This window comes from Bombina bombina, chromosome 9, assembly GCF_027579735.1.
Source record: "Bombina bombina isolate aBomBom1 chromosome 9, aBomBom1.pri, whole genome shotgun sequence".
Taxonomy (NCBI): Eukaryota; Metazoa; Chordata; class Amphibia; order Anura; family Bombinatoridae; genus Bombina; species Bombina bombina.
This window is the reverse complement of record NC_069507.1, coordinates 278,863,479-278,887,502: the sequence shown is the minus strand read 5'-3', so window position 1 is coordinate 278,887,502 and position 24,024 is coordinate 278,863,479. Positions and strand designations below refer to the sequence as shown.

The 24,024-nt window shown below is 42.7% G+C and overlaps 2 protein-coding genes across 2 annotated transcripts in view; one reads left to right on the top strand and one right to left on the bottom strand.

Annotated features, from left to right (window-relative positions):
- The window catches only part of LOC128640333 (tyrosine-protein phosphatase non-receptor type 6), a 411,611-nt gene that overhangs the window by 114,947 nt on the left and 272,640 nt on the right, over positions 1 to 24,024 (bottom strand). The gene's annotated exons all lie outside the window — the stretch shown is intronic.
- Positions 1 to 24,024, top strand: part of LOC128640332 (ribosomal RNA small subunit methyltransferase NEP1-like) — a 96,078-nt gene that overhangs the window by 19,589 nt on the left and 52,465 nt on the right. Inside the window, exon 2 of the mRNA XM_053692824.1 lies at positions 14,315 to 14,416. Within this exon, the coding sequence (XP_053548799.1) occupies positions 14,315 to 14,416 (102 nt within the window). The remainder of the gene's footprint in view (positions 1 to 14,314; positions 14,417 to 24,024) is intronic.

The window sequence follows — 24,024 nt, the reverse complement described above, 5'->3', positions numbered from 1 at the left end:
TTTAAATCCTGTTGGAATTTTTTTATGACATGGCTTTCTCTCTTTCTTCATGCTAGTGTAGTTTTATCTAATGTCTTCTCCCCTAATAGCTGATCAGTACTTCCTCTACTTCTATCCAGAGTAGAATTCGGGGCCATATTGAAATCTCTGCCTATAATTATATTATTACCAGGATACTTAAATAATTTGTCCCAAATGTTCTGCCAGAACCCAATATTTTCTTCATTTGGGCCTTATATGTTACATATAACAAGTTTTCTATTTCCAATTTCTACTTCTATTATAATTTGTCTACCTTCCTCATCTCTCACTACATTATCTATTTTGTACTCTAGTGTTTTGCTAAAGAGAACAGCTACTCCTTTTTTCCTTTGGTGACCCGATGTGTATATATAACTTCTTTAACCCATCCCCCTTTCAATTTGGCTGCTTCCTCCCCCTTCAAGTGTGTTTCCTGTAATAATAAAATTTGAGCTCCCAATTTTTTAGCATATCTCAAGATAGATTTACGTTTGATCGGGGATGTGACCCCCCCCCCACATTCCAAGACACAATTTTGAAGTTCATTTAATTATATTAGAAAAATTACTGTCTCAACTAAGGGAGGCCCTCTAAAACAGGCAACAGAGGATAAAGGGGGGGGGGGCATCGAGGATGGGCATAGGATGAGGAGGGGAGGGGGACATCGAGGAGGAGAAAAAAAAAACCCCACCCCTCATCTCTTCCTTCAATTTTATTCTGTACATTTGTATTCTTAAAAACATAAAATAAATTACTACCATTGTAATGATACAATCAAGATCCACATTCATTATAGTTTCTCCAGACTATCACCATAATTTTTTAGGAACATATTAACTTCATTGATTTCTGTAAATATTTTTTTCCCTTCTTTAGTTTGAATGCTAAGCCTAGCTGGGTATAAGAGTCTAACTCTCCATCCCTCCTGTATTAATTTGGTGCATATTGGCGCCATTATGCGCCTTTTATTTGAGGTTTCTAACGAAAAATCATTGAACAGTAAAATTTTCCTTCCCTTATATTTAATCTCGCCATTTACCTTCCTATAGGCGTTCATAATTTTAATCTTGTCCTGGAAGTTCAGTAGTTTCATAATCACGGGTCTGCTATTTTTATTTCCCGCTATCTCTCTCCTTTCTGATCCTATTCTATGTATTCTCTCAATAACTATATCCTGTTCTTCTCCTTCCATGTTTAATATTCTCATTAAGTCTACCTCCACAAATCTCTAAAGATCTTTCTCCTGGATGTCTTCAGTCAGACCAATAAGGCGAAGATGACTTCTTCTGGCCCTATTCTCTATGTCTTCTAGCTTATTCTTCATACTTTCAGTCTGAGTTGACATAATACGCAATGTCTGTTCCCGCTTTAAGGCCCCATCTTCAATATCTGAGATTCTTTGTTCTGCATAGGTAAGTCTAGCTGCAAACTGTTTTACCTCAAGTGTTACTTTGTATTAAATCAAACTTAGGTGTGAATAGTGCATCAAGTTGCTTAATTAAATCTTCATTATTGTGACTCTGTATAGGAGTCGCCTCCACTGCTCCCCCATGGGGTTCCAGTGAAATTCTGTTCCCTTTTCTTCTATAAGGTACGACGAGTCCACGGATTCATCCTTTACTTGTGGAATCAAGCCTGTGTTTAAACCTGTTGCTCCGCCATGGATTTTGAATTTAGTTCTTAAAGTTCTTCAAGGGGTTCCGTTTGAACCTATGCATTCCATAGATATTAAGCTTCTATCTTGGAAAGTTCTGTTTTTAGTTGCTATCTCTTCGGCTCGAAGAGTTTCTGAATTATCTGCATTGCAATGCGACTCACCTTATCTTGTTTTCCATGCTGATAAGGTGGTTTTGCGTACCAAACCTGGATTCCTTCCTAAGGTGGTTCCTAATAGAAATATCAATCAGGAAATTGTTGTTCCTTCTCTGTGTCCTAATCCTTCCTCTAAGAAGGAGCGTCTGTTGCACAACTTGGACGTGGTTCGTGCTTTGAAGTTTTACTTGCAAGCAACCAAAGATTTCCGTCAAACGTCTTCGTTGTTTGTTGTCTATTCTGGAAAACGTAGAGGTCAAAAAGCTACGGCTACCTCTTTCTTTTTGGCTGAAAAGCATAATCCGTTTGGCATACGAGACTGCTGGCCAGCAGCCTCCTGAAAGGATTACAGCTCACTCTACTAGAGCGGTGGCTTCCACATGGGCTTTTAAAAATGATGCTTCTGTTGAACAGATTTGTAAGGCGGCGACTTGGTCTTCGCTTCATACCTTTTCCAAATTTTATAAATTTGATACTTTTGCTTCTTCAGAGGCTATTTTTGGGAGAAAAGTTCTTCAAGCAGTGGTGCCTTCTGTTTAACCATCTGTCTTGTCCCTCCCGTTCATCCGTGTTCTGTAGCTTTGGTATTGTATCCCACAAGTAAAGGATGAATCCGTGGACTCGTCGTACCTTATAGAAGAAAAGTAAATTTATGCTTACCTGAAAAATTCATTTCTTCTATGGTACGAAGAGTCCACGGCCCGCCCTGTCATTTTAAGACAGATTATATTTTTTTATTTTAAACTTCAGTCACCTCTGCACCTTGTAGTTTCTCCTTTTTCTTCCAAAAATAGCCTCTGAAGAAGCAAAAGTATAAAATTTGGAAAAGGTATGAAGCGAAGACCAAGTCGCAGCCGTACAAATCTGTTCAACAAAAGCATCATTTTTAAAAGCCCATGTGGAAGCCACCGCTCTAGTAGAGTGAGCTGTAATCCTTTCAGGAGGCTGCTGTCCAGCAGTCTCGTATGCCAAACGGATGATGCTTTTCAGCTAAAAAGAAAGAGAGGTAGCCATAGCTTTTTGACCTCTACGTTTTCCAGAATAGACAACAAACAAAGAAGACATTTGACGGAAATCTTTGGTTGCTTGCAAGTAAAACTTCAAAGCACGAACCACGTCCAAGTTGTGCAACAGACGCTCCTTCTTAGAGGAAGGATTAGGACACAGAGAAGGAACAACAATTTCCTGATTGATATTTCTATTAGTAACAACCTTAGGAAGGAATCCAGGTTTGGTACGCAAAACCACCTTATCGGAATGGAAAACAAGATAAGGCGAGTCGCATTGCAATGCAGATAGTTCAGAAACTCTTCGAGCCGAAGAGATAGCAACTAAAAACAGAACTTTCCAAGATAGAAGCTTAATATCTATGGAATGCATAGGTTCAAATGGAACCCCTTGAAGAACTAAATTCTAAATCCATGGCGGAGCAACAGGTTTAAACACAGGCTTGAGTCCACAAGTAAAGGATAAATCCGTGGACTTGTCGTACCATAGAAGAAATTAATTTATCAGGTAAGCATAAATTTACTTTTTTTCCTGATTTTTACTTCTGGAAGACATGTTTGGTGAAGTGTTCTTACTTTTATTTAAATATTTTTCCATATATGAATTTATAGAAAGAAAAAACAGTGAAATAAGTGTATATTAGTGATGTTTGCAGCACATTAAATAGAAGAAAACGTATTCTCTCTGTGCCCTAGTATTATATAATCCCTACCACAATGCTGTAGCAGTTTTAAACCTTTTAGTGCATTTGTGAATAAAAGAAAGTGAGTGGCAAAAGCATTTATTACCTTTGGTAAAAGTTGATATCATTTTCTATTACCAAATGCAGTAGAAAGTTTTAGGAATCTACGTGAGGCCTTTTTTCTGGCTTAGGGGGGAGCTTAAATCTTATTACTCAGATTTTATCTTAATTTTTCCCCCCAAGATATTTATATTTATTTCTCTTGTTAAGTGTATCCAGTCCACGGATCATCCATTACTTGTGGGATATTCTCCTTCCCAACAGGAAGTTGCAAGAGGATCACCCACAGCAGAGCTGCTATATAGCTCCTCCCCTCACTGCCATATCCAGTCATTCTCTTGCAACTCTCAACAAAGATGGACGTAGTAAGAGGAGAGTGGTGTATTATAGTTAGTTTTTTAACTTCAATCAAAAGTTTGTTATTTTTAAATGGTACCGGAGTGTACTGTTTCATCTCAGGCAGCATTAGAAGAAGAATCTGCCTGTGATTTCTATTATCTTAGCAGAAGTAACTAAGATCCATTGCTGTTCTCACATATTCTGAGGAGTGAGGTAACTTCAGAGAGGGAATGGCGTGCAGGTTTTCCTGCAATAAGGTATGTGCAGTTAATATTTTTCTAGGGATGGAATTTGCTAGAAAATGCTGCTGATACCGGATTAATGTAAGTAAAGCCTTAAATGCAGTGATAGCGACTGGTATCAGGCTTATTAATAGAGATACATACTCTTATAAAAGTGTAATATAAAACGTTTGCTGGCATGTTTAATCGTTTTTATATATGTTTGGTGACAAAACTTATTGGGGCCTAGTTTTTTTCCACATGGCTGGTTTGATTTTTGCCTAGAAACAGTTCCTGAGGCTTTCCACTGTTGCAATATGAGTGGGAAGGGCCTATTTTAGTGCTTTTCTGTGCAGCTAAAAATACTGACAGAGACATTCAGCTTCTTCCTGCATGATCCAGGACATCTCTGAAGGGCTCAAAAGGCTTCAAAGTCGTGTTTGAGGAGGGTAACAATCACAGTAGACTGTGGCAGTTGTTGTGACTGTGTTTAAAAAAACGTTTTTGTCATTTATTATTCTGTTTTTGTTATTAAGGGGTTAATCATCCATTTGCAAGTGGGTGCAATGCTCTGCTGACTTGTTACATACACTGTAAACATTTTGTTAGTGTAACTGCCTTTTTTCACTGTTATTTCAAATTTTGTCAAAATCTGTTTCTCTTAAAGGCACAGTAACGTTTTTTATATTGCTTGTTAACTTGCTTTAAAGTGTTTTCCAAGCTTGCTAGTCTCATTGCTAGTCTGTACAAACATGTCTGAAACAGAGGATACTTGTTCATTATGTTTAAAAGCCATGGTGGAGCCCCATAGGAGAATGTGTACTAAATGTATTGATTTCACCTTAAACAGTAAAGATCAGTCTTTATCTATAAAAGAATTGTCACCAGAGGGGTCTGTCGAGGGGGAAGTTATGCCGACTAACTCTCCCCACGTGTCGGACCCTTCACCTCCCGCTCAAGGGACGCACACTAATATGGCACCAAGTACATCAGGGACGCCCATAGCGATTACTTTGCAGGACATGGCTGCATTCATGAATAATACCCTGTCAGAGGTATTATCCAGATTGCCTGAATTGAGAGGCAAGCGCGATAGCTCTGGGGTTAGACGAGATACAGAGCGCGTAGATGCTGTAAGAGCCATGTCTGATACTGCGTCACAATATGCAGAACCTGAGGACGGAGAGCTTCAGTCTGTGGGTGACGTCTCTGAATCGGGGAGACCTGATTCAGAGATTTCTAATTTTAAATTTAAGCTTGAGAACCTCCGTGTATTGCTTGGGGAGGTATTAGCTGCTCTGAATGACTGTGACACAATTGCAGTGCCAGAGAAATTGTGTAGGCTGGATAAATACTATGCAGTGCCGGTGAGTTCTGATGTTTTTCCAATACCTAAAAGGCTTACAGAAATTATTAGTAAGGAGTGGGATAGGCCCGGTGTGCCCTTTTCCCCACCTCCTATATTTAGAAAAATGTTTCCAATAGATGCCACTACACGGGACTTATGGCAGACTGTCCCTAAGGTGGAGGGAGCAGTTTCTACTTTAGCAAAGCGTACCACTATCCCGGTTCAGGACAGTTGTGCTTTTTCAGATTCAATGGATAAAAAAATTAGAGGGTTACCTTAAGAAAATGTTTATTCAACAAGGTTTTATTTTACAGCCCCTTGCATGCATTGCGCCTGTCACTGCTGCGGCGGCATTCTGGTTTGAGGCCCTGGAAGAGGCCATCCATACAGCCCCATTGACTGAAATTGTTGACAAGCTTAGAACTCTTAAGCTTGCTAACTCATTTGTTTCTGATGCCATTGTTCATTTGACTAAACTAACGGCTAAGAATTCCGGATTCGCCATCCAGGCGCGTAGGGCGCTATGGCTCAAATCCTGGTCAGCTGATGTGACTTCAAAGTCTAAATTACTCAACATTCCTTTCAAGGGGCAGACCTTATTCGGGCCTGGTTTGAAAGAAATTATTGCTGACATTACTGGAGGTAAGGGTCATACCCTTTCTCAGGACAGGGCCAAATCAAAGGCCAAACAGTCTAATTTTCGTGCCTTTCGAAATTTCAAGGCAGGTGCAGCATCAACTTCCTCTGCTTCAAAACAAGAGGGAACTTTTGCTCAATCCAAGCAGGCCTGGAAACCTAACCAGTCCTGGAACAAGGGCAAGCAGGCCAGAAAGCCTGCTGCTGCCTCTAAGACAGCATGAAGGAGCGGCCCCCTATCCGACAACGGATCTAGTAGGGGGCAGACTCTCTCTCTTCGCCCAGGCGTGGGCAAGAGATGTTCAGGATCCCTGGGCGTTGGAGATCATATCTCAGGGATATCTTCTGGACTTCAAAGCTTCTCCTCCACAAGGGATTTTTCACCTTTCAAGATTATCTGCAAACCAGATAAAGAAAGAGGCATTCCTAAGCTGCGTACAAGATCTCCTTGTAATGGGAGTGATCCATCCAGTTCCGCGGACGGAACAAGGACAGGGGTTTTATTCAAATCTGTTTGTGGTTCCCAAAAAAGAGGGAACCTTCAGACCAATTTTGGATTTAAAGATCCTAAACAAATTCCTCAGAGTTCCGTCATTCAAGATGGAAACTATTCGAACCATTTTACCCATGATCCAAGAGGGTCAGTACATGACCACAGTGGACTTAAAGGATGCCTACCTTCACATTCTGATTCACAAGAATCATCATCAGTTCCTGAGGTTTGCCTTTCTAGACAGGCATTACCAATTTGTAGCTCTTCCATTCGGGTTGGCTACAGCCCCAAGAATTTTTACAAAGGTTCTGGGCTCACTTCTGGCGGTCCTAAGACCGCGAGGCATAGCGGTGGCTCCTTACCTGGACGATATCCTGATACAGGCGTCAAGCTTTCAAATTGCCAAATCTCATACAGAGATAGTTCTGGCATTCCTGAGGTCGCATGGGTGGAAAGTGAACGAAGAAAAAAGTTCTCTATCTCCTCTCACGAGGGTTTCCTTCCTAGGGACTCTAATAGATTCTGTAGAAATGAAAATTTACCTGACGGAGTCCAGGTTATCAAAACTTCTAAATGCTTGCCGTGTTCTTCACTCCGCGCCCCACGGTGGCTCAGTGCATGGAAGTAATCGGCTTAATGGTAGCGGCGATGGACATAGTGCCATTCGCGCGCCTGCATCTCAGACCGCTGCAATTATGCATGCTCAGTCAGTGGAATGGGGATTACACAGATTTGTCCCCTCTACTAAATCTGGATCAGGAAACCAGAGATTCTCTTCTCTGGTGGTTATCTCGGGCCCATCTGTCCAAGGGTATGACCTTTCGCAGACCAGATTGGACAATTGTAACAACAGATGCCAGCCTTCTAGGTTGGGGTGCAGTCTGGAACTCCCTGAAGGCTCAGGGTTCATGGACTCAGGAGGAGAAACTCCTCCCAATAAATATTCTGGAGTTAAGAGCAATATTCAATGCTCTTCTGGCTTGGCCTCAGCTAGCAACACTGAGGTTCATCAGATTTCAGTCGGACAACATCACGACTGTGGCTTACATCAACCATCAAGGGGGAACCAGGAGTTCCCTAGCGATGTCAGAAGTCTCCAAGATAATTCGCTGGGCAGAGACTCACTCTTGCCACCTGTCAGCGATCCATATCCCAGGTGTAGAGAACTGGGAGGCAGATTTTCTAAGTCGTCAGACTTTTCATCCGGGGGAATGGGAACTCCATCCGGAGGTGTTTGCTCAATTGGTTCTCCGTTGGGGCAAACCAGAATTGGATCTCATGGCGTCTCGCCAGAACTCCAAGCTTCCTTGTTACGGATCCAGGTCCAGGGACCCAGAAGCGGCACCGATAGATGCTCTAGCAGCGCCTTGGTTCTTCAACCTGGCTTATGTGTTTCCAGAAAGAGCATCAGTGATATTGATGGCGCCTGCGTGGCCACGCAGGACCTGGTATGCAGACCTAGTGGACATGTCATCCTTTCCACCATGGACTCTGCCTCTGAGACAAGACCTTCTAATACAAGGTCCTTTCAATCATCCGAATCTACTTTCTCTGAGACTGACTGCATGGAGATTGAACGCTTGATCCTATCAAAGCGTGGCTTCTCCGAGTCAGTAATTGATACCTTAATACAGGCACGAAAGCCTGTCACCAGGAAGATTTACCACAAGATATGGCGTAAATATCTTCATTGGTGTGAATCCAAGAATTACTCATGGAGTAGGGTTAGGATTCCTAGGATATTGTCCTTCCTCCAAGAGGGTTTGGACAAAGGATTATCAGCTAGTTCTTTAAAGGGACAGATTTCTGCTCTGTCTATTCTTTTACACAAGCGTCTGGCAGAAGTTCCAGACGTTCAGGCATTTTGTCAGGCTTTAGTTAGAATTAAGCCTGTGTTTAAACCTGTTGCTCCTCCATTGAGCTTAAACTTGGTTCTTAAAGTTCTTCAAGGGGTTCCGTTTGAACCCCTTCATTCTATTGATATCAAACTTCTTTCATGGAAAGTTCTTTTTCTGATGGCTATTTCCTCGGCTCGAAGAGTCTCGGAGTTATCTGCCTTACATTGTGATTCTCCTTATCTGATCTTTCATTCAGATAATGCGTACAAAACCTGGGTTTTTACCTAAGGTGGTTTCTAACAAGAATATCAATCAAGAGATTGTTGTTCCATCATTATGTCCTAATCCTTCTTCAAAGAAGGAACGTCTTTTGCATAATCTAGACGTAGTCTGTGCCTTGAAGTTTTACTTACAGGCTACTAAAGATTTTCGCCAAACATCTAACCTGTTTGTTGTTTACTCTGGACAGAGGAGAGGTCAGAAGGCCTCGGCAACCTCTCTTTCTTTTTGGCTTCGGAGTATAATCCGTTTAGCCTATGAGACTGCTGGACAGCAGCCTCCTGAAAGGATTACAGCTCATTCTACTAGAGCTGTGGCTTCCCTTCATACTTTTTCCAAATTTTCCAAATTTGATACTTTTGCTTCTTCGGAGGCTGTTTTTGGGAGGTTCTACAGGCAGTGGTTCCTTCCGTTTAAGTTCCTGCCTTGTCCCTCCCATCATCCGTGTACTTTAGCTTTGGTATTGGTATCCCACAAGTAATGGATGATCCGTGGACTGGATACACTTAACAAGAGAAAACATAATTTATGCTTACCTGATAAATTTATTTCTCTTGTAGTATATCCAGTCCACGGCCCGCCCTGTCCTTTTCAGGCGGGTCTAAATTTTAATTAAACTACAGTCACCACTGCACCCTATGGTTTCTCCTTTCTCGGCTTGTTTCGGTCGAATGACTGGATATGGCAGTGAGGGGAGGAGCTATATAGCAGCTCTGCTGTGGGTGATCCTCTTGCAACTTCCTGTTGGGAAGGAGAATATCCCACAAGTAATGGATGATCCGTGGACTGGATACACTACAAGAGAAATAAATTTATCAGGTAAGCATAAATTATGTTTTGTGGTATACTCTTAGTTTCAAGGTCTATTCCTCTTGCTTTTACATTTCCCTAACCAATGTGTGTAGATTTCTTTATATCTTAGTTACATTTCCCTAACCAATGTGTGTAGATTTATTTATATCTTAGAGTTACATTTCCCTAACCAATGTGTGTAGATTTCTTTATATCTTAGAGTTACATTTGATATAATTTAACACAGTTTAGTCTAATGATGCATTGTCTACAGAGCCCAGTTACAATCTCACATATAGATGTTAGGGAAATATTTTCGAATCTGGGGTTACCCCCTGCATTGAGCTTAGTCCTTTAATATGTATTTTTTGCAGGATGCATAAAAGTTTTTCTGCTTTTACTGCTGTATTTTCAGTCTCCTAAGGCCCCTTTTTGATGTATTTAAGTTATATATACACAGTTCTTTTCAGTATGGGGGGCTATCAAATGATGCCTTATACAGAAGTATGTCCCATCCAATGTTCTGAATTTTAGATGTCCATTATTTTCATAAAGCCTTTTTATTGGATCTTTTCCTCCCCTCAGGGCGACTTTCAGGTTCCCTTTCCCCTGCAATATATGTACCCAGTCCTCAGGGGGTCTTATCTTTGTTTTAATCCGGGTATAGGCCTTAGTGTTTTGTCCCGAGGAGGAACCACTATTTACCCTGGGTGCAAGCTCCTTATCCTTATAGGGGGGAGGGGGGGGGGATGCTCTCAATGCCAGGCCCTACTCTCACAGGAATTGGTTCGTAGTTTAACTAAAGTTCTATACCTGGCCCCCTCCACCCCCCCCCCCCCTTTTATACCCAGCCGTCAAGCAAATTAGTCTGTTTCACTATTACAAATAATTACATTTGTACTTATCTTGATTGGAGTTGATTTCAACTTCTGTGTACCCCTGAAACTACAGGCGTTGTCCTCCTGTAGCTGCCCATCACTACTGACTTGCTGGTAGGCAAAGGAAGATGTTATACTCTTTCAACTAAGAATACCAAGAGAACAAAGCAAAATTGGTGATAAAAGTAAATTGGAATGTTTCATTATTCACATAGGGAATGTAATTTTAAAGTTTTTTTTTTTGGGACTTGACTGTCCCTTTAAGTGCCACTTAAAGATCATATTTTCCATTTCACAAATCATGTGTGTTTGTTTATGCCAGTCCTTCTACAGGCTGCCATTGGGGGTATGGTAGTTTGGTAACTGAGCTCCCAGGAACACCTGGGCTTTGGACTCTATCAGTGCTTTTATTAGATGCTATGCCCAGCTTATATGTGCTATAGATGATTTGTGCCACCTAAAACTACATAGTTTCCCTGAAGTACACAGAGCTAAATCTCTTTTGATTTGCTCCATATCGCTAATAACGATAAGTTTCTGGCTGATACAATATTTCAGAAATTCCAAATATTAGCCCTAAAAATCGACCCCTCCGATATATCGGTCTATCACTACTTGTTTGTATGCTGGCGACCAGTTTGTGTAATTAAAGGTCTTTTAACCTAAAGAAGTGCTGCTGACTATCGTGTTTTGCAGTGTACCTGAGGACTCAGCATTGTGCTGTCTGCTGCAGGGTCCCTGCACTGTCGGTGTAAATGAGGGCTCAGCATTGTGCTGTCTGTTGCTGGGTCCCTGCACTGTCTGTGTATCTGAGGACTCGGCATTGTGCTGTCTGCTGCTGGGTGCCTGCACTGTCTGTGTATCTGAGGACTCGGCATTATGCTGTCTGCTGCTGGGTGCCTGCACTGTCGGTGTACCTGAGGACTCAGCATTGTGCTGTCTGCTGCTGGGTGCCTGCACTGTCTGTGTATCTGAGGACTCGGCATTATGCTGTCTCCTGCTGGGTGCCTGCACTGTCGGTGTACCTGAGGACTCAGCATTGTGCTGTCTGCTGCTGGGTCCCTGCACTGTCTGTGTATCTGAGGACTCGGCATTGTGCTGTCTGCTGCTGGGTGCCTGCACTGTCTGTGTATCTGAGGACTCGGCATTATGCTGTGTGCTGCTGGGTCCCTGCATTGTCGGTGTATATGAGCACTGGTTATGCAACTTTATTGCCAGTCTGTGTGGGTTCTGAGCCGCGACTGCCTCTTTTTATAATTTTTATAGTTGTCTGTATCTTGAAGCCTCTATCGCCTAATATGACCGTCTTGTTGCTGCTCTCCGGCTCGTGTTATGGGGGTACCCAGAGGAAGGCTCGTGTTATGGGGGTACGCAGAGGAAGGCTTGTGTTATGGGGGTACCCAGAGGAAGGCTTGTGTTATGGGGGTACCCAGAGGAAGGCTCGTGTTATGGGGGTACCCAGAGGAAGGCTCGTGTTATGGGGGTACCCAGAGGAAGGCTCGTGTTATGGGGGTACCCAGAGGAAGGCTCGTGTTATGGGGGTACCCAGAGGAAGGCTCGTGTTATGGGGGTACCCAGAGGAAGGCTCGTGTTATGGGGGTACCCAGAGGAAGGCTCGTGTTATGGGGGTACCCAGAGGCAGGCTCGTGTTATGGGGGTACCCAGAGGAAGGCTCGTGTTATGGGGGTACCCAGAGGAAGGCTCGTGTTATGGGGGTACCCAGAGGAAGGCTCGTGTTATGGGGGTACCCAGAGGAAGGCTTGTGTTATGGGGGTACCCAGAGGAAGGCTCGTGTTATGGGGGTACCCAGAGGAAGGCTTGTGTTATGGGGGTACCCAGAGAAAGGCTCGTCTTATGGGGGATCATAAGACATCATTTGTGAAGGACGGTGCTCTGAAACGCATTGCATGATGTCTGGCTACATTCACTGTGGCTGTAAAATATTGACTGCTTACAGGTTTAAAGGAACATTTCACACAAATTGTAAACTACATGATTATGAACCTTCATATACAAGAATAATTTTGCAATGAAAACTAAAGCTTTATTTTGTGAAATGAGTATATTGGTTTATGTTCGTTCTTTTTACTGATTTACTTCTCGCCCAGAACAAAAGAATCTTTGCTAGCCAATCACAAACTCTGTTTGCACATGTGAAGACTGAATAGCCTGCCCTCTTGTATTTCCTTAAAGGGACAGTCTAGTCAAAATTAAACTTTCATGATTTAGATAGGGCATGCAATTTTAAACCACTTTCTGAATTGCATTTATTATCAAATTTGCTTTGTTCTCTTGGTATTCCTGGTTGAAATCTTGACCTCAGTAGGCTCATATCATTTCTTAACCCTTGAAGGCCGCCTCTTATCTCTGTGCATTTTGATAGTTTTTCACATACAATGCTAGTTCATGTGTGCCATATAGGTAACATTGTGCTCACTCCGTGGAGTTATATATGAGTCAGCACTGATTGGCTAAAATGCAAGTCTGTCAAAAGAACTTAAATGAGGGGGCAGTCTGCAGAGGCTTAAATACAAGTGAAGGTTAACGTTTCTAATGAGATATTGTATGTATCACTAGAAATAAATGTGAGTTTCATTCATCAATAGTTATACTTGTACCTAGTTCCTTAGATCTATCCCTTCTTTCTTGTCAAGTTCGCTATCTGTAAATCAGCCCTGTTTTTTTCTTCTTTTTGCAAACGATGATCACGTTGTTTCTACAGCCAATTGACTATTTGGCCGTTAGGCGGCCGTCAATTGACGTCAGCAGTTACTGTGAGGATATGCGCATGCGTCATTGTTTCTGTTGACATTGTCACAGCGAGCGCGGCCCCGTTTCGTGCATGCGCATTACAAATGGGCAATGGACGTGATTACCGCATGCGCATTGATGAGAGTCAGAGAAAGATGCGCATGCGCAGTTTTTTTGCTATTTTCCGTGCACAAGCCTACTGGACACGTATAGAGCGGGTGGGACCGCTCTATACGTCAGTGCATCAAAAACCAGGAAATAACTAATGGGAGGAGATTAGGAGTGAACGGTAAGGAAAAAACAAAGTATAAAAAAATAAAAATATGCAATTCCAAAAAAAAAAAAAGTGACTCTATATCTTTTATGCATACAAGTGTAATAATGAAAGAAGAAGCCTCAAACTTAACCTTCACTTTAATCATAGAGGTAAAAAGTATATTAGAAGTGTTGGTTGATGCAAAACCGGGCAATGGGTAATAAAGGGATAGCATTGATTCAGCTTAGTTACTATTGCAAAGAAAGATTTTCTTATCACGATTGTTGATGCAAAACTGATAATCCACCTTTTAAAGGCATGCAACACCATCAAAGCTGAGGGAGGGAAAAGTAAACAAAAGCTCACATAAATTGCCTAAAAGTATTAAACTGAGCCTTCCTGGATGAAAGTCACACACACAATTTTAGATGTATTTTACAGCTAAAGGCAGCAAAATAATGAATGTATATTGCAATAATGAAACATTGTATACGTTGTTAAAATGTCAAGTTTAACAGTATCTTGTTGCTTCTTCAATTTTAACATGATTTTAATGTTTTGTCTCAATATGGATGATGATTAGTTATCACAAATATGTTTCAATAAGCAATTGTATATCGATCTAAGAGAATTGATTTCACCGTTGGTTTCATATGGCAAGCGTATTTTATATTAAATGTATTCGCACTGTCTACTGCTGTTTTTGTGATCTGTTTATTAGGAAAATATTAAAGCTTACATCGATAATTGTGTACATATCCAATATAAGTATATTCTATTTATTTTTTGGTTTGAGAAAATGACAAACTCTATGGGGGACTTTTCTCGTCCATGTATTTGACCATGAGATGTACTCGCGCTCCACTGTGCACGTGTCAATAACCTCTTTTTTTATGTTAGGTTGGGAAGACATATGAGCTGCTGAACTGTGACCAGCACAAGAATCAACTACTAAAGAATGGGCGAGATCCGGGCGAGGTGCGACCAGACATCACACATCAGGTATGTGCAGCGATATAAAGTAACTAACGGATCTCACAAAGATGCGAGTCATAGTATTTCATGCATCATGGAAATGTGGCCCTATGTTACTGGGGCCCAAACAAGTCACCACAGTATTTTTACATCACAAGTGTGTGAATAAATCATCACCATTTGTGTTTCTGCACAACATCATCAGTGTGTCCTATATGTCAGAGCATTACTAGATTACCAGTGAGCGTGCGCCTGTCGTGTGTGTGCATTACTAGATTACCAGTGAGCGTGCGCCTGTCCTGTGTGCATTACTAGATTACCAGTGAGCGTGCGCCTGTCGTGTGTGCATTACTAGATTACCAGTGAGCGTGCGCCTGTCGTGTGTGTGCATTACTAGATTACCAGTGAGCGTGCGCCTGTCGTGTGTGTGCATTACTAGATTACCAGTGAGCGTGCGCCTGTCGTGTGTGTGCATTACTAGATTACCAGTGAGCGTGCGCCTGTCGTGTGTGTGCATTACTAGATTACCAGTGAGCGTGCGCCTGTCGTGTGTGTGCATTACTAGATTACCAGTGAGCGTGCGCCTGTCGTGTGTGTGCATTACTAGATTACCAGTGAGCATGCACCTGTCGTGTGTGTGCATTACTAGATTACCAAGGGGCAAGACACAAGGCTTGTACTCTTGTAATACTGTGTTTTATGCATCTCATTGTATCCTTTTGCAAGTGCTGCTGTAACACTGTGTCTTATGTGTTTACTTGGCTCCCACTTTCATAATAATGCTCTATATCTTCATATTCCTTTTTGCTACCTCTTGTCTCTATAACAAACTACATTCCTCACTTACTCCTTCTCCCTCTCCACCTGCACTGTTCATTAGCCCATCTCTCTTATACTCACCTTACTTTTGTACTCATGAACTCTACCTATTCCTAAATACTCTCTCTCCCCCCTGCACTTCAGCCAAAAAACAGTCTCATTACTACAAATCTGCTTCTCATCTTATGTCACTCTCCCTCTTGCTCATACTAGCTGCTGGCGACATCTCCCCTAATCCTGGTCCCTCACAACCTCCTAGCCTTTCATATCCTTGTGTGCCTTTCAATAGACTTCATAAACTAAACTCTGGTAACCTTAATCGCATTATTCTTACATCTAAAAACCCCTCCCCCTTCACTTGTGCACTCTGGAACTCTCGCTCTGTTTGCAACAAGCTCACTTTTATCCATGATCTCTTTATCTCCCACTCTCTTAACCTTCTGGCTCTTACAGAAACCTGTCTCTCTGCTTCAGACACAGCATCCAATGCTGCACTGTCACATGGGGGTCTCCATTTCAGTCACACTCCTAGGTCTGGCAATAGACAAGGAGGTGGCGTCGGTATTTTACTATCCTCTTGTTGCACCTTCCAACAAATACAGCCCTTCTTTTCACTCACATTTTCTTCATTTGAAGCACACCTGATTCGGTAATTCTCTCCCCTCTCTATACGTGTTGCAGTCATATACCGCCCCCCTGGCTCCCCAACTCAATTTTTAGATCACTTTGCTGCCTGGCTTCCTTATTTCCTTTCCTCAGACACCCCTGCCCTCATTCTTGGCGACTTTAACATCCCTCTTGACAATCCCATTGCCTCCTCTGCAATACAACTTCAACTGACTTCCTCTTTTGGCCTGTCACAATGGACTGACTCTCCCACTCACAAAGATGGTCATTCCCTTGATCTGATTTTCACCTATTGATGCACTCTTTCAAATTTAACAAACTCCCCTTTCTCTTGTAAGGTGTATCCAGTCCACGGATCATCCATTACTTGTGGGATATTCTCCTTCCCAACAGGAAGTTGCAAGAGGATCACCCACAGCAGAGCTGCTATATAGCTCCTCCCCTAACTGCCATATCCAGTCATTCTCTTGCAACTCTCAACAAGCATGGAGGTAGTAAGAGGAAAGTGGTGAAATGTAGCTGTTATCTTGCTTCAATCAAAAGTTTATTTTTAAATGGTACCGGAGTTGTACTATTTTGTCCCAGGCAGAAAAATAGAAGAATCTGCCTGTGATTTCTATGATCTTAGCAGGCTGTAACTAAGATCCATTGCTGTTCTCGCACATGACTGAAGAGAGAGGTAACTTCAGCGTGGGAATGGCGTGCAGGTTATCCTGCTATGAGGTATGTGCAGTTAAGATTTTTTCTAGAAGATGTGAATGCTAGAAAATGCTGCTGTTACCAAATTTATGTAAGGTAAGCCTGAATACAGTGATTTAATAGCGACTGGTATCATGCTTACTTTCTGAGGTAATACTCTTTTATATTTACAATATAAAACGTTTGCTGGCATGTTTAAACGTTTTTATATATACTTTGGTGATAAAACTTTATTGGGGCCTAGTTGTTTTCCACATGGCTGGCTTAAATTTGCCTAGAAACAGTTTCCTGAGGCTTTCCACTGTGTTACTATGAGTGGGAGGGGCCTAATTTAGCGCTTTTTTGAGCAGTAACTTTTACAGACTGAGACATCCAGCTTCCTCCAGGAGTCCCCTGAATGCTATAGGACATCTCTAAAGGGCTCTTAGGCTTTCCAAAATCGTTTGTTGGGGAAGGTAGGCCCACAGCAAGGCTGTGGCAGTTTGGTGTGACTGTTAAAAAACGTCTATCGTTTTTTTGATCCTTTTTTTGAACTAAGTCGTTAATCATCCATTTGCAAGTGGGTGCAATGCTCTGTTAGCTTATTATGCACACTGTAAAAATTTCGTTTAATTTACTGCCTTTTTTCACTGTTTTTCAAATTCTGACAAAATTTGTTTCTCTTAAAGGCACAGTACCGTTTCTTATATTTGCTTGTTAACTTGATTTAAAGTGTTTTCCAAGCTTGCTAGTCTCATTGCTAGTCTGCACAAACATGTCTGACATAGAGGAAACTCCTTGTTCATTATGTTTAAAAGCCATTGTGGAACCCCCTCTTAGAATGTGTACCAAATGTACTGATTTCACTTTAAGCAATAAAGATCATATTCTGTCTTTAAAAAATTTATCACCAGAGGAATTTGACGAGGGGGAAGTTATGCCGACTAACTCGCCCCATGTGTCAGACCCTTCGACTCCCGCTCAAGGGACTCGCGCTCAAATGGCACCAAGTACATCTAGAGCGCCCATAGCGTTTACTTTACAAGACATGGCGGCAGTCATGGATAATACACTGTCAGCGGTATTAGCCAGACTACTTGAATTTAGAGGAAAGCGAGATAGCTCTGGAGTTAGACAAAATACAGAGCATACTGACGCTTTAAGAGCTATGTCTGATACTGCCTCACAATATGCAGAAGCTGAAGAAGGAGAGCTTCTTTCTGTGGGTGATATTTCTGACTCGGGGAAGATGATGTAACCTGATTCTGATATTTCTACATTTAAATTTAAGCTTGAACACCTCCGCGTGTTACTCAGGGAGGTTTTAGCGGCTCTGAATGACTGTGATACAATTGCAGTGCCAGAGAAATTGTGTAGACTGGATAAATACTATGCAGTGCCGGTGTGCACTGATGTTTTTCCAATACCTAAAAGGTTTACAGAAATTATTACTAAGGAATGGGATAGACCAGGTGTGCCGTTCTCTCCCCCTCCTATTTTTAGAAAAATGTTTCCAATAGACGCCACCACACGGGACTTATGGCAGACAGTTCCTAAGGTGGAGGGAGCAGTTTCTACTCTAGCAAAGCGTACTACTATCCCTGTCGAGGACAGTTGTGCTTTCTTAGATCCAATGGATAAAAAGTTAGAGGGTTACCTTAAGAAAATGTTTATTCAACAAGGTTTTATCCTACAGCCCCTTGCATGCATTGCTCCTGTCACTGCTGCTGCGGCGTTCTGGTTTGAGTCTCTGGAAGAGGCTTTACAGGTAGCGACTCCATTGGATGACATACTTGACAAGCTTAGAGCACTTAAGCTTGCCAATTCTTTTGTTTCTGATGCCATTGTTCATTTGACTAAACTAACAGCTAAGAATTCTGGTTTTGCTATCCAGGCGCGCAGAGTGCTATGGCTTAAATCATGGTCAGCTGACGTTACTTCAAAGTCTAAGCTGCTTAACATTCCCTTCAAGGGGCAGACCCTATTCGGGCCTGGTTTGAAGGAGATTATTGCTGATATCACTGGAGGAAAAGGTCATGCCCTTCCTCAGGATAGGTCCAAATCAAGCGCCAAACAGTCTAATTTTCGTGCCTTTCGAAATTTCAAGGCAAATGCGGCATCAACTTCCTCTAATGCAAAAGAAGCGGGAACTTTTGCTCAGTCCAAGACGGTCTGGCAGGCCAAAAAACCTGCTGCTGCCTCTAAGACAGCATGAAGGAACGGCCCCCTATCCGGTAACGGATCTAGTAGGGGGCAGATTTTCGCTCTTCGCCCTTCGCCCAGGCATGGGCAAGAGATGTCCAGGATCCCTGGGCGTTGGAAATTATATCCCAGGGATATCTTCTGGACTTCAAGGCTTCCCCCCCAAAAGGGAGATTTCACCTTTCTCAATTATCTGCAAACCAGATAAAGAGAGAGGCATTCTTACACTGTGTAAAAGACCTCCTAGTTATGGGAGTGATCCATCCAGTTCCAAGGGAGGAACAGGGACAGGGATTTTACTCAAATCTGTTTGTGGTTCCCAAAAAAGAGGGAACCTTCAGACCAATTTTGGATCTAAAGATCTTAAACAAATACATGACTACAGTGGGTTTAAAGGATGCTTATCTTCACATTCTGATACACAAAGATCATCATCGGTTTCTCAGGTTTGCCTTCCTAAACAGGCATTACCAGTTTGTAGCTCTTCCCTTTGGGTTAGCTACAGCCCCAAGAATTTTTATGAAGGTTCTGGGGTCGCTTCTGGCGGTCCTAAGGCCGCGGGGCATAGCAGTGGCCCCTTATTTAGACGACATCCTGATTCAGGCGTCAAACTTCCAAGTTGCCAAGTCTCATACGGACATAGTGTTGGCATTTCTGAGGTCGCATGGGTGGAAGGTGAACGAGGAAAAGAGTTCTCTATCCCCCTCACAAGAGTTTCCTTCCTAGGGACTCTGATAGATTCTGTAGAAATGAAAATTTACCTGACGGAGTCCAGGTTATCAAAACTTCTAAATTCCTGCCGTGTTCTTTATTCCATTCCTCGCCCTTCGGTGGCTCAGTGCATGGAAGTAATCGGCTCAATGGTAGTGGCAATGGACATAGTGCCCTTTGCACGCCTACATCTCAGATCGCTGCAACTCTGCATGCTCAGTCAGTGGAATGGGGATTACATAGATTTGTCCCCTCTACTAAATCTGGATCAAGAGACCAGGGATTCTCTTCTCTGGTGGCTATCTCGGGTCCATCTGTCCAAAGGTATGACCTTTCGCAGGCCAGATTGGACAATTGTAACGACAGATGTCAGCCTTCTAGGTTGGGGTGCAGTCTGGAACTCCCTGAAGGCTCAGGGATCGTGGACTCAGGAGGAGAACTCCTTCCAATAAACATTCTGGAACTAAGAGTGATATTCAATGCTCTTCAGGCTTGGCCTCAGCTAGCGACACTGAGGTTCATCAGATTTCAGTCGGACAACATCACGACTGTGGCTTACATCAACCATCAAGGGGGAACAAGGAGTTCCCTAGCGATGTTAGAAGTCTCAAAGATAATTCGCTGGGCGGAGATTCACTCTTGCCATCTATCAGCTATCCATATCCCAGGTGTAGAGAACTGGGAGGCGGATTTTCTAAGTCAACAGACTTTTCATCCGGGGGAGTGGGAACTCCATCCGGAGGTGTTTGCACAATTGGTTCATCGTTGGGGCAAACCAGAACTGGATCTCATGGCGTCTCGCCAGAACGCCAAGCTTCCTTGTTACGGATCCAGGTCCAGGGACCCCAAGGCAACGCTGATAGATGCTCTAGCAGCGCCTTGGTCCTTCAACCTGGCTTATGTGTTTCCACCGTTTCCTCTGCTCCCTCGTCTGATTGCCAAAATCAAGCAGGAGAGAGCATCAGTGATCTTGATAGCGCCTGCGTGGCCACGCAGGACTTGGTATGCAGATCTGGTGGACATGTCATCCTTTCCACCATGGACTCTACCGATGAGACAGGACCTTCTACTTCAAGATCCTTTCAACCATCCAAATCTAATTTCTCTGAGGCTGACTGCCTGGAGATTGAACGCTTGATTTTATCAAAGCGTGGTTTCTCCGAGTCAGTCATTGATACCTTAATTCAGGCACGAAAGCCTGTCACCAGGTAAATCTATCATAAGATATGGCGTAAATATCTTTATTGGTGTGAATCCAAGGGCTACTCATGGAGTAAAGTCAGGATTCCCAGGATATTATCCTTTCTCCACGAAGGATTGGAGAAAGGATTGTCAGCTAGTTCCTTAAAGGGACAGATTTCTGCACTATCTATTCTTTTGCACAAGCGTCTGGCGGATGTCCCAGACGTTCAGGCATTTTGTCAGGCTTTAGTTAGATTCAAGCCTGTGTTTAAACCTGTTGCTCCACCTTGGAGCTTAAATTTGGTTCTTAAAGTTCTTTTTATGGTAGCTATTTCCTCGGCTCGTAGAGTTTCCGAGTTATCTGCCTTACAATGTGATTCTCCTTATCTGATCTTCCATGCAGATAAGGTAGTTCTGCGTACCAAACCTGGGTTTTTACCTAAGGTGGTATCTAATAAGTATATCAATCAAGAGATTGTTGTTCCGTCTTTGTGTCCTAATCCTTCTTCAAAGAAGGAACGTCTATCTGGACGTGGTTCGTGCTTTAAAGTTTTACTTACAAGCTACTAAGATTTTCGTCAAACATCTGCTTTGTTTGTTGTCTACTCTGGACAGAGGAGAGGTCAAAAGGCTTCGGCAACCTCTCTTTCTTTTTGGCTAAGAAGCATAATCCGCTTAGCCTATGAGACTGCTGGCCAGCAGCCTCCAGAAAGGATTACAGCTCATTCTACTAGAGCTGTGGCTTCCACATGGGCCTTTAAAAATGAGGCTTCTGTTGAACAGATTTGCAAGGCGGCGACTTGGTCTTCGCTTCATACTTTTTCAAAATTCTACAAATTTGATACTTTTGCTTCTTCTCAGGCTATTTTTGGGAGAAAGGTTTTACAGGCAGTGGTACCTTCCCTTTAAGTACCTGCCTTGTCCCTCCCTTTATCCGTGTACTTTAGCTTTGGTATTGGTATCCCACAAGTAATGGATGATCCGTGGACTGGATACACCTTACAAGAGAAAACATAATTTATGCTTACCTGATAAATTTATTTCTCTTGTGTTGTATCCAGTCCACGGGCCGCCCTGTCATTTTAAGGCAGGTATATTTTATTTTTAAACTTCAAGTCACCACTGCACCCTATGGTTTCTCCTTTTCTCTGCTTGTTTTCGGTCGAATGACTGGATATGGCAGTTAGGGGAGGAGCTATATAGCAGCTCTGCTGTGGGTGATCCTCTTGCAACTTCCTGTTGGGAATGAGAATATCCCACAAGTAATGGATGATCCGTGGACTGGATACACCACAAGAGAAATAAATTTATCAGGTAAGCATAAATTATGTTTTTCCTCTCTCTGACCATCATCTCCTAACTTGCAACATCACTTCCCTACCTACAACTCCCCCTCCCTCTACCCCTCACACCAAACTTCACAGAAGCACTAAGTCACTAGATCTGCATCAGCTCGCTAGCTCTCTCAAACATCTCCTCTCATCCATCACCTCCTTTTCCTGCCTTGACCAATCTATCTGCCAGTATAATTCCACCCTTACATCGGTCATTGACACTCTGGCCCCTCCAACGTTAGCTCAGAAACTACACTCTCATCCTCAGCCCTGGCATACTCCTCTGACACGATACCTACGCAGATGCTCCCGTACTGCTGAGCGACATTGGAGGAAATCTCGGAGTTCAGCTGACTTTCTTCACTTCAAGTTCATCCTGAACTCCTACTATTCTGCCCTTAAAGAGACAGTCTACACCAGAATTTTTATTGATTTAAAAGATAGATAATCCCTTTATTACCCATTTCCCAGTTTTGCATAACCAACACAGTTATAATAATATACTTTTAACCTCTGTGATTATCTTGTATCTAAGCCTCTGCAAACTGCCCCTTTTTCAGTTCTTTTGACAGACTTGCAGTCTAGCCAATCAGTGTCTGCTCCCAGATAACTTCTCGTGCACAAGCACAGTTTTATCTATATGAAATACGTGAACTAACACCATCTAGTGGTGAAAAACTGTTAAAATGCAATCTGAAAGAGGTGGGCTTCAAGGTCTAAGAAATTAGCATATGAGCCTCCTAGGTTAAGCTTTCAACTAAGAATACCAAGAGAACAAAGCAAAATTGGTGATAAATGTAAATTGGAAAATTGTTTAAAATTACATGCTCTATCTGAATCATAGCAGCAACATCCACTGCACACGGAACAAGCAGTTCCAAACCGGAGATAGACAAAGAAAGTTCAGAGGCTCAAAAAGGTGAAAACAAAAAGTCTGTATTCTTGAAAATCAAATAAGGCAAAAGTTGTTACAAACAGGCAATGTAGCAGGTCAAACGCGTTTCATATATTCATATGTTAAACTTCATCAGTGATCAAGTTTAACATATGAATATATGAAACGCGTTTGCCTGCTACATTGCCTGTTTGTAACAACTTTTGCCTTATTTGATTTTCAAGAATACAGACTTTTTATTTTCACCTTTTTGAGCCTCTGAACTTTCTTTGTCTATCTCCGGTTTGGAACTGCTTGTTCCGTGTGCAGTGGATGTTGCTGCTATATTTGTGAAAGCGGTGGTGGATCGTTTTTACCACTTGCACCGGCTTGACAGATGAACCCGGGATTCGTCGTCAGGAGCAACCCAGGAGGGGCGGTACCTTACGTGAAGCGCGAGCCGAGGCCACACACAGAGCGGATGTCTGAGCGCTCCCACGTTGTTGCTGTTTCTATCTGAATCATGAAAGTTTATTTTGGCCTAGACTGTCCCTTTAATCTTTATAAGCAACAATATTTTTCTAATCTCATCTCTACTCTTTCCTCTAACCCTAAATGTCTGTTCTCCGCCCACCCCCACCTCTTAACACAACCTCTCTCTCAGCTCAAGATTTTGCAAGCCACTTCAAAAACAAAATTGACTCCATCTGAAGCGAAATCAGCTCTCAACATACTTCCAATCTCCCACCCCCTCAAAAGCTCACGATCACCCAAAACCCAAATATCCAAAAATGCGTCTCTCTTGCCCCTGTTAATGAGGATGAAGTTTCTGCCCTTATACTGTCCTCCCACCTCACTACCTGTCCCCTCGACCCCATCCCCTCACAGCTACTCCCCACCCTCTCTTCTACCCTCAACCCCATACTCACACACATTTTCAACCCCTCCCTCAGCACTGGTATATTTCCCTCATCTCTAAAACATGCACTTGTCACACCTATCCTCAAAAAACCTTCCCTTGATCCAACCTCCCCTTCCAATTACCACCCTATTTCCCTACTCCCTCTTGCCTCAAAGCGCCTCGAAAAGCTAGTTTACGCACGTCTATCCCATTTCCTTACACTAAACTCTCTTCTTGACCCACTGCAATCTGGATTTCGTTCCCATCACTCTACAGAGACAGCAATTGTCAAGGTTACCAATGACCT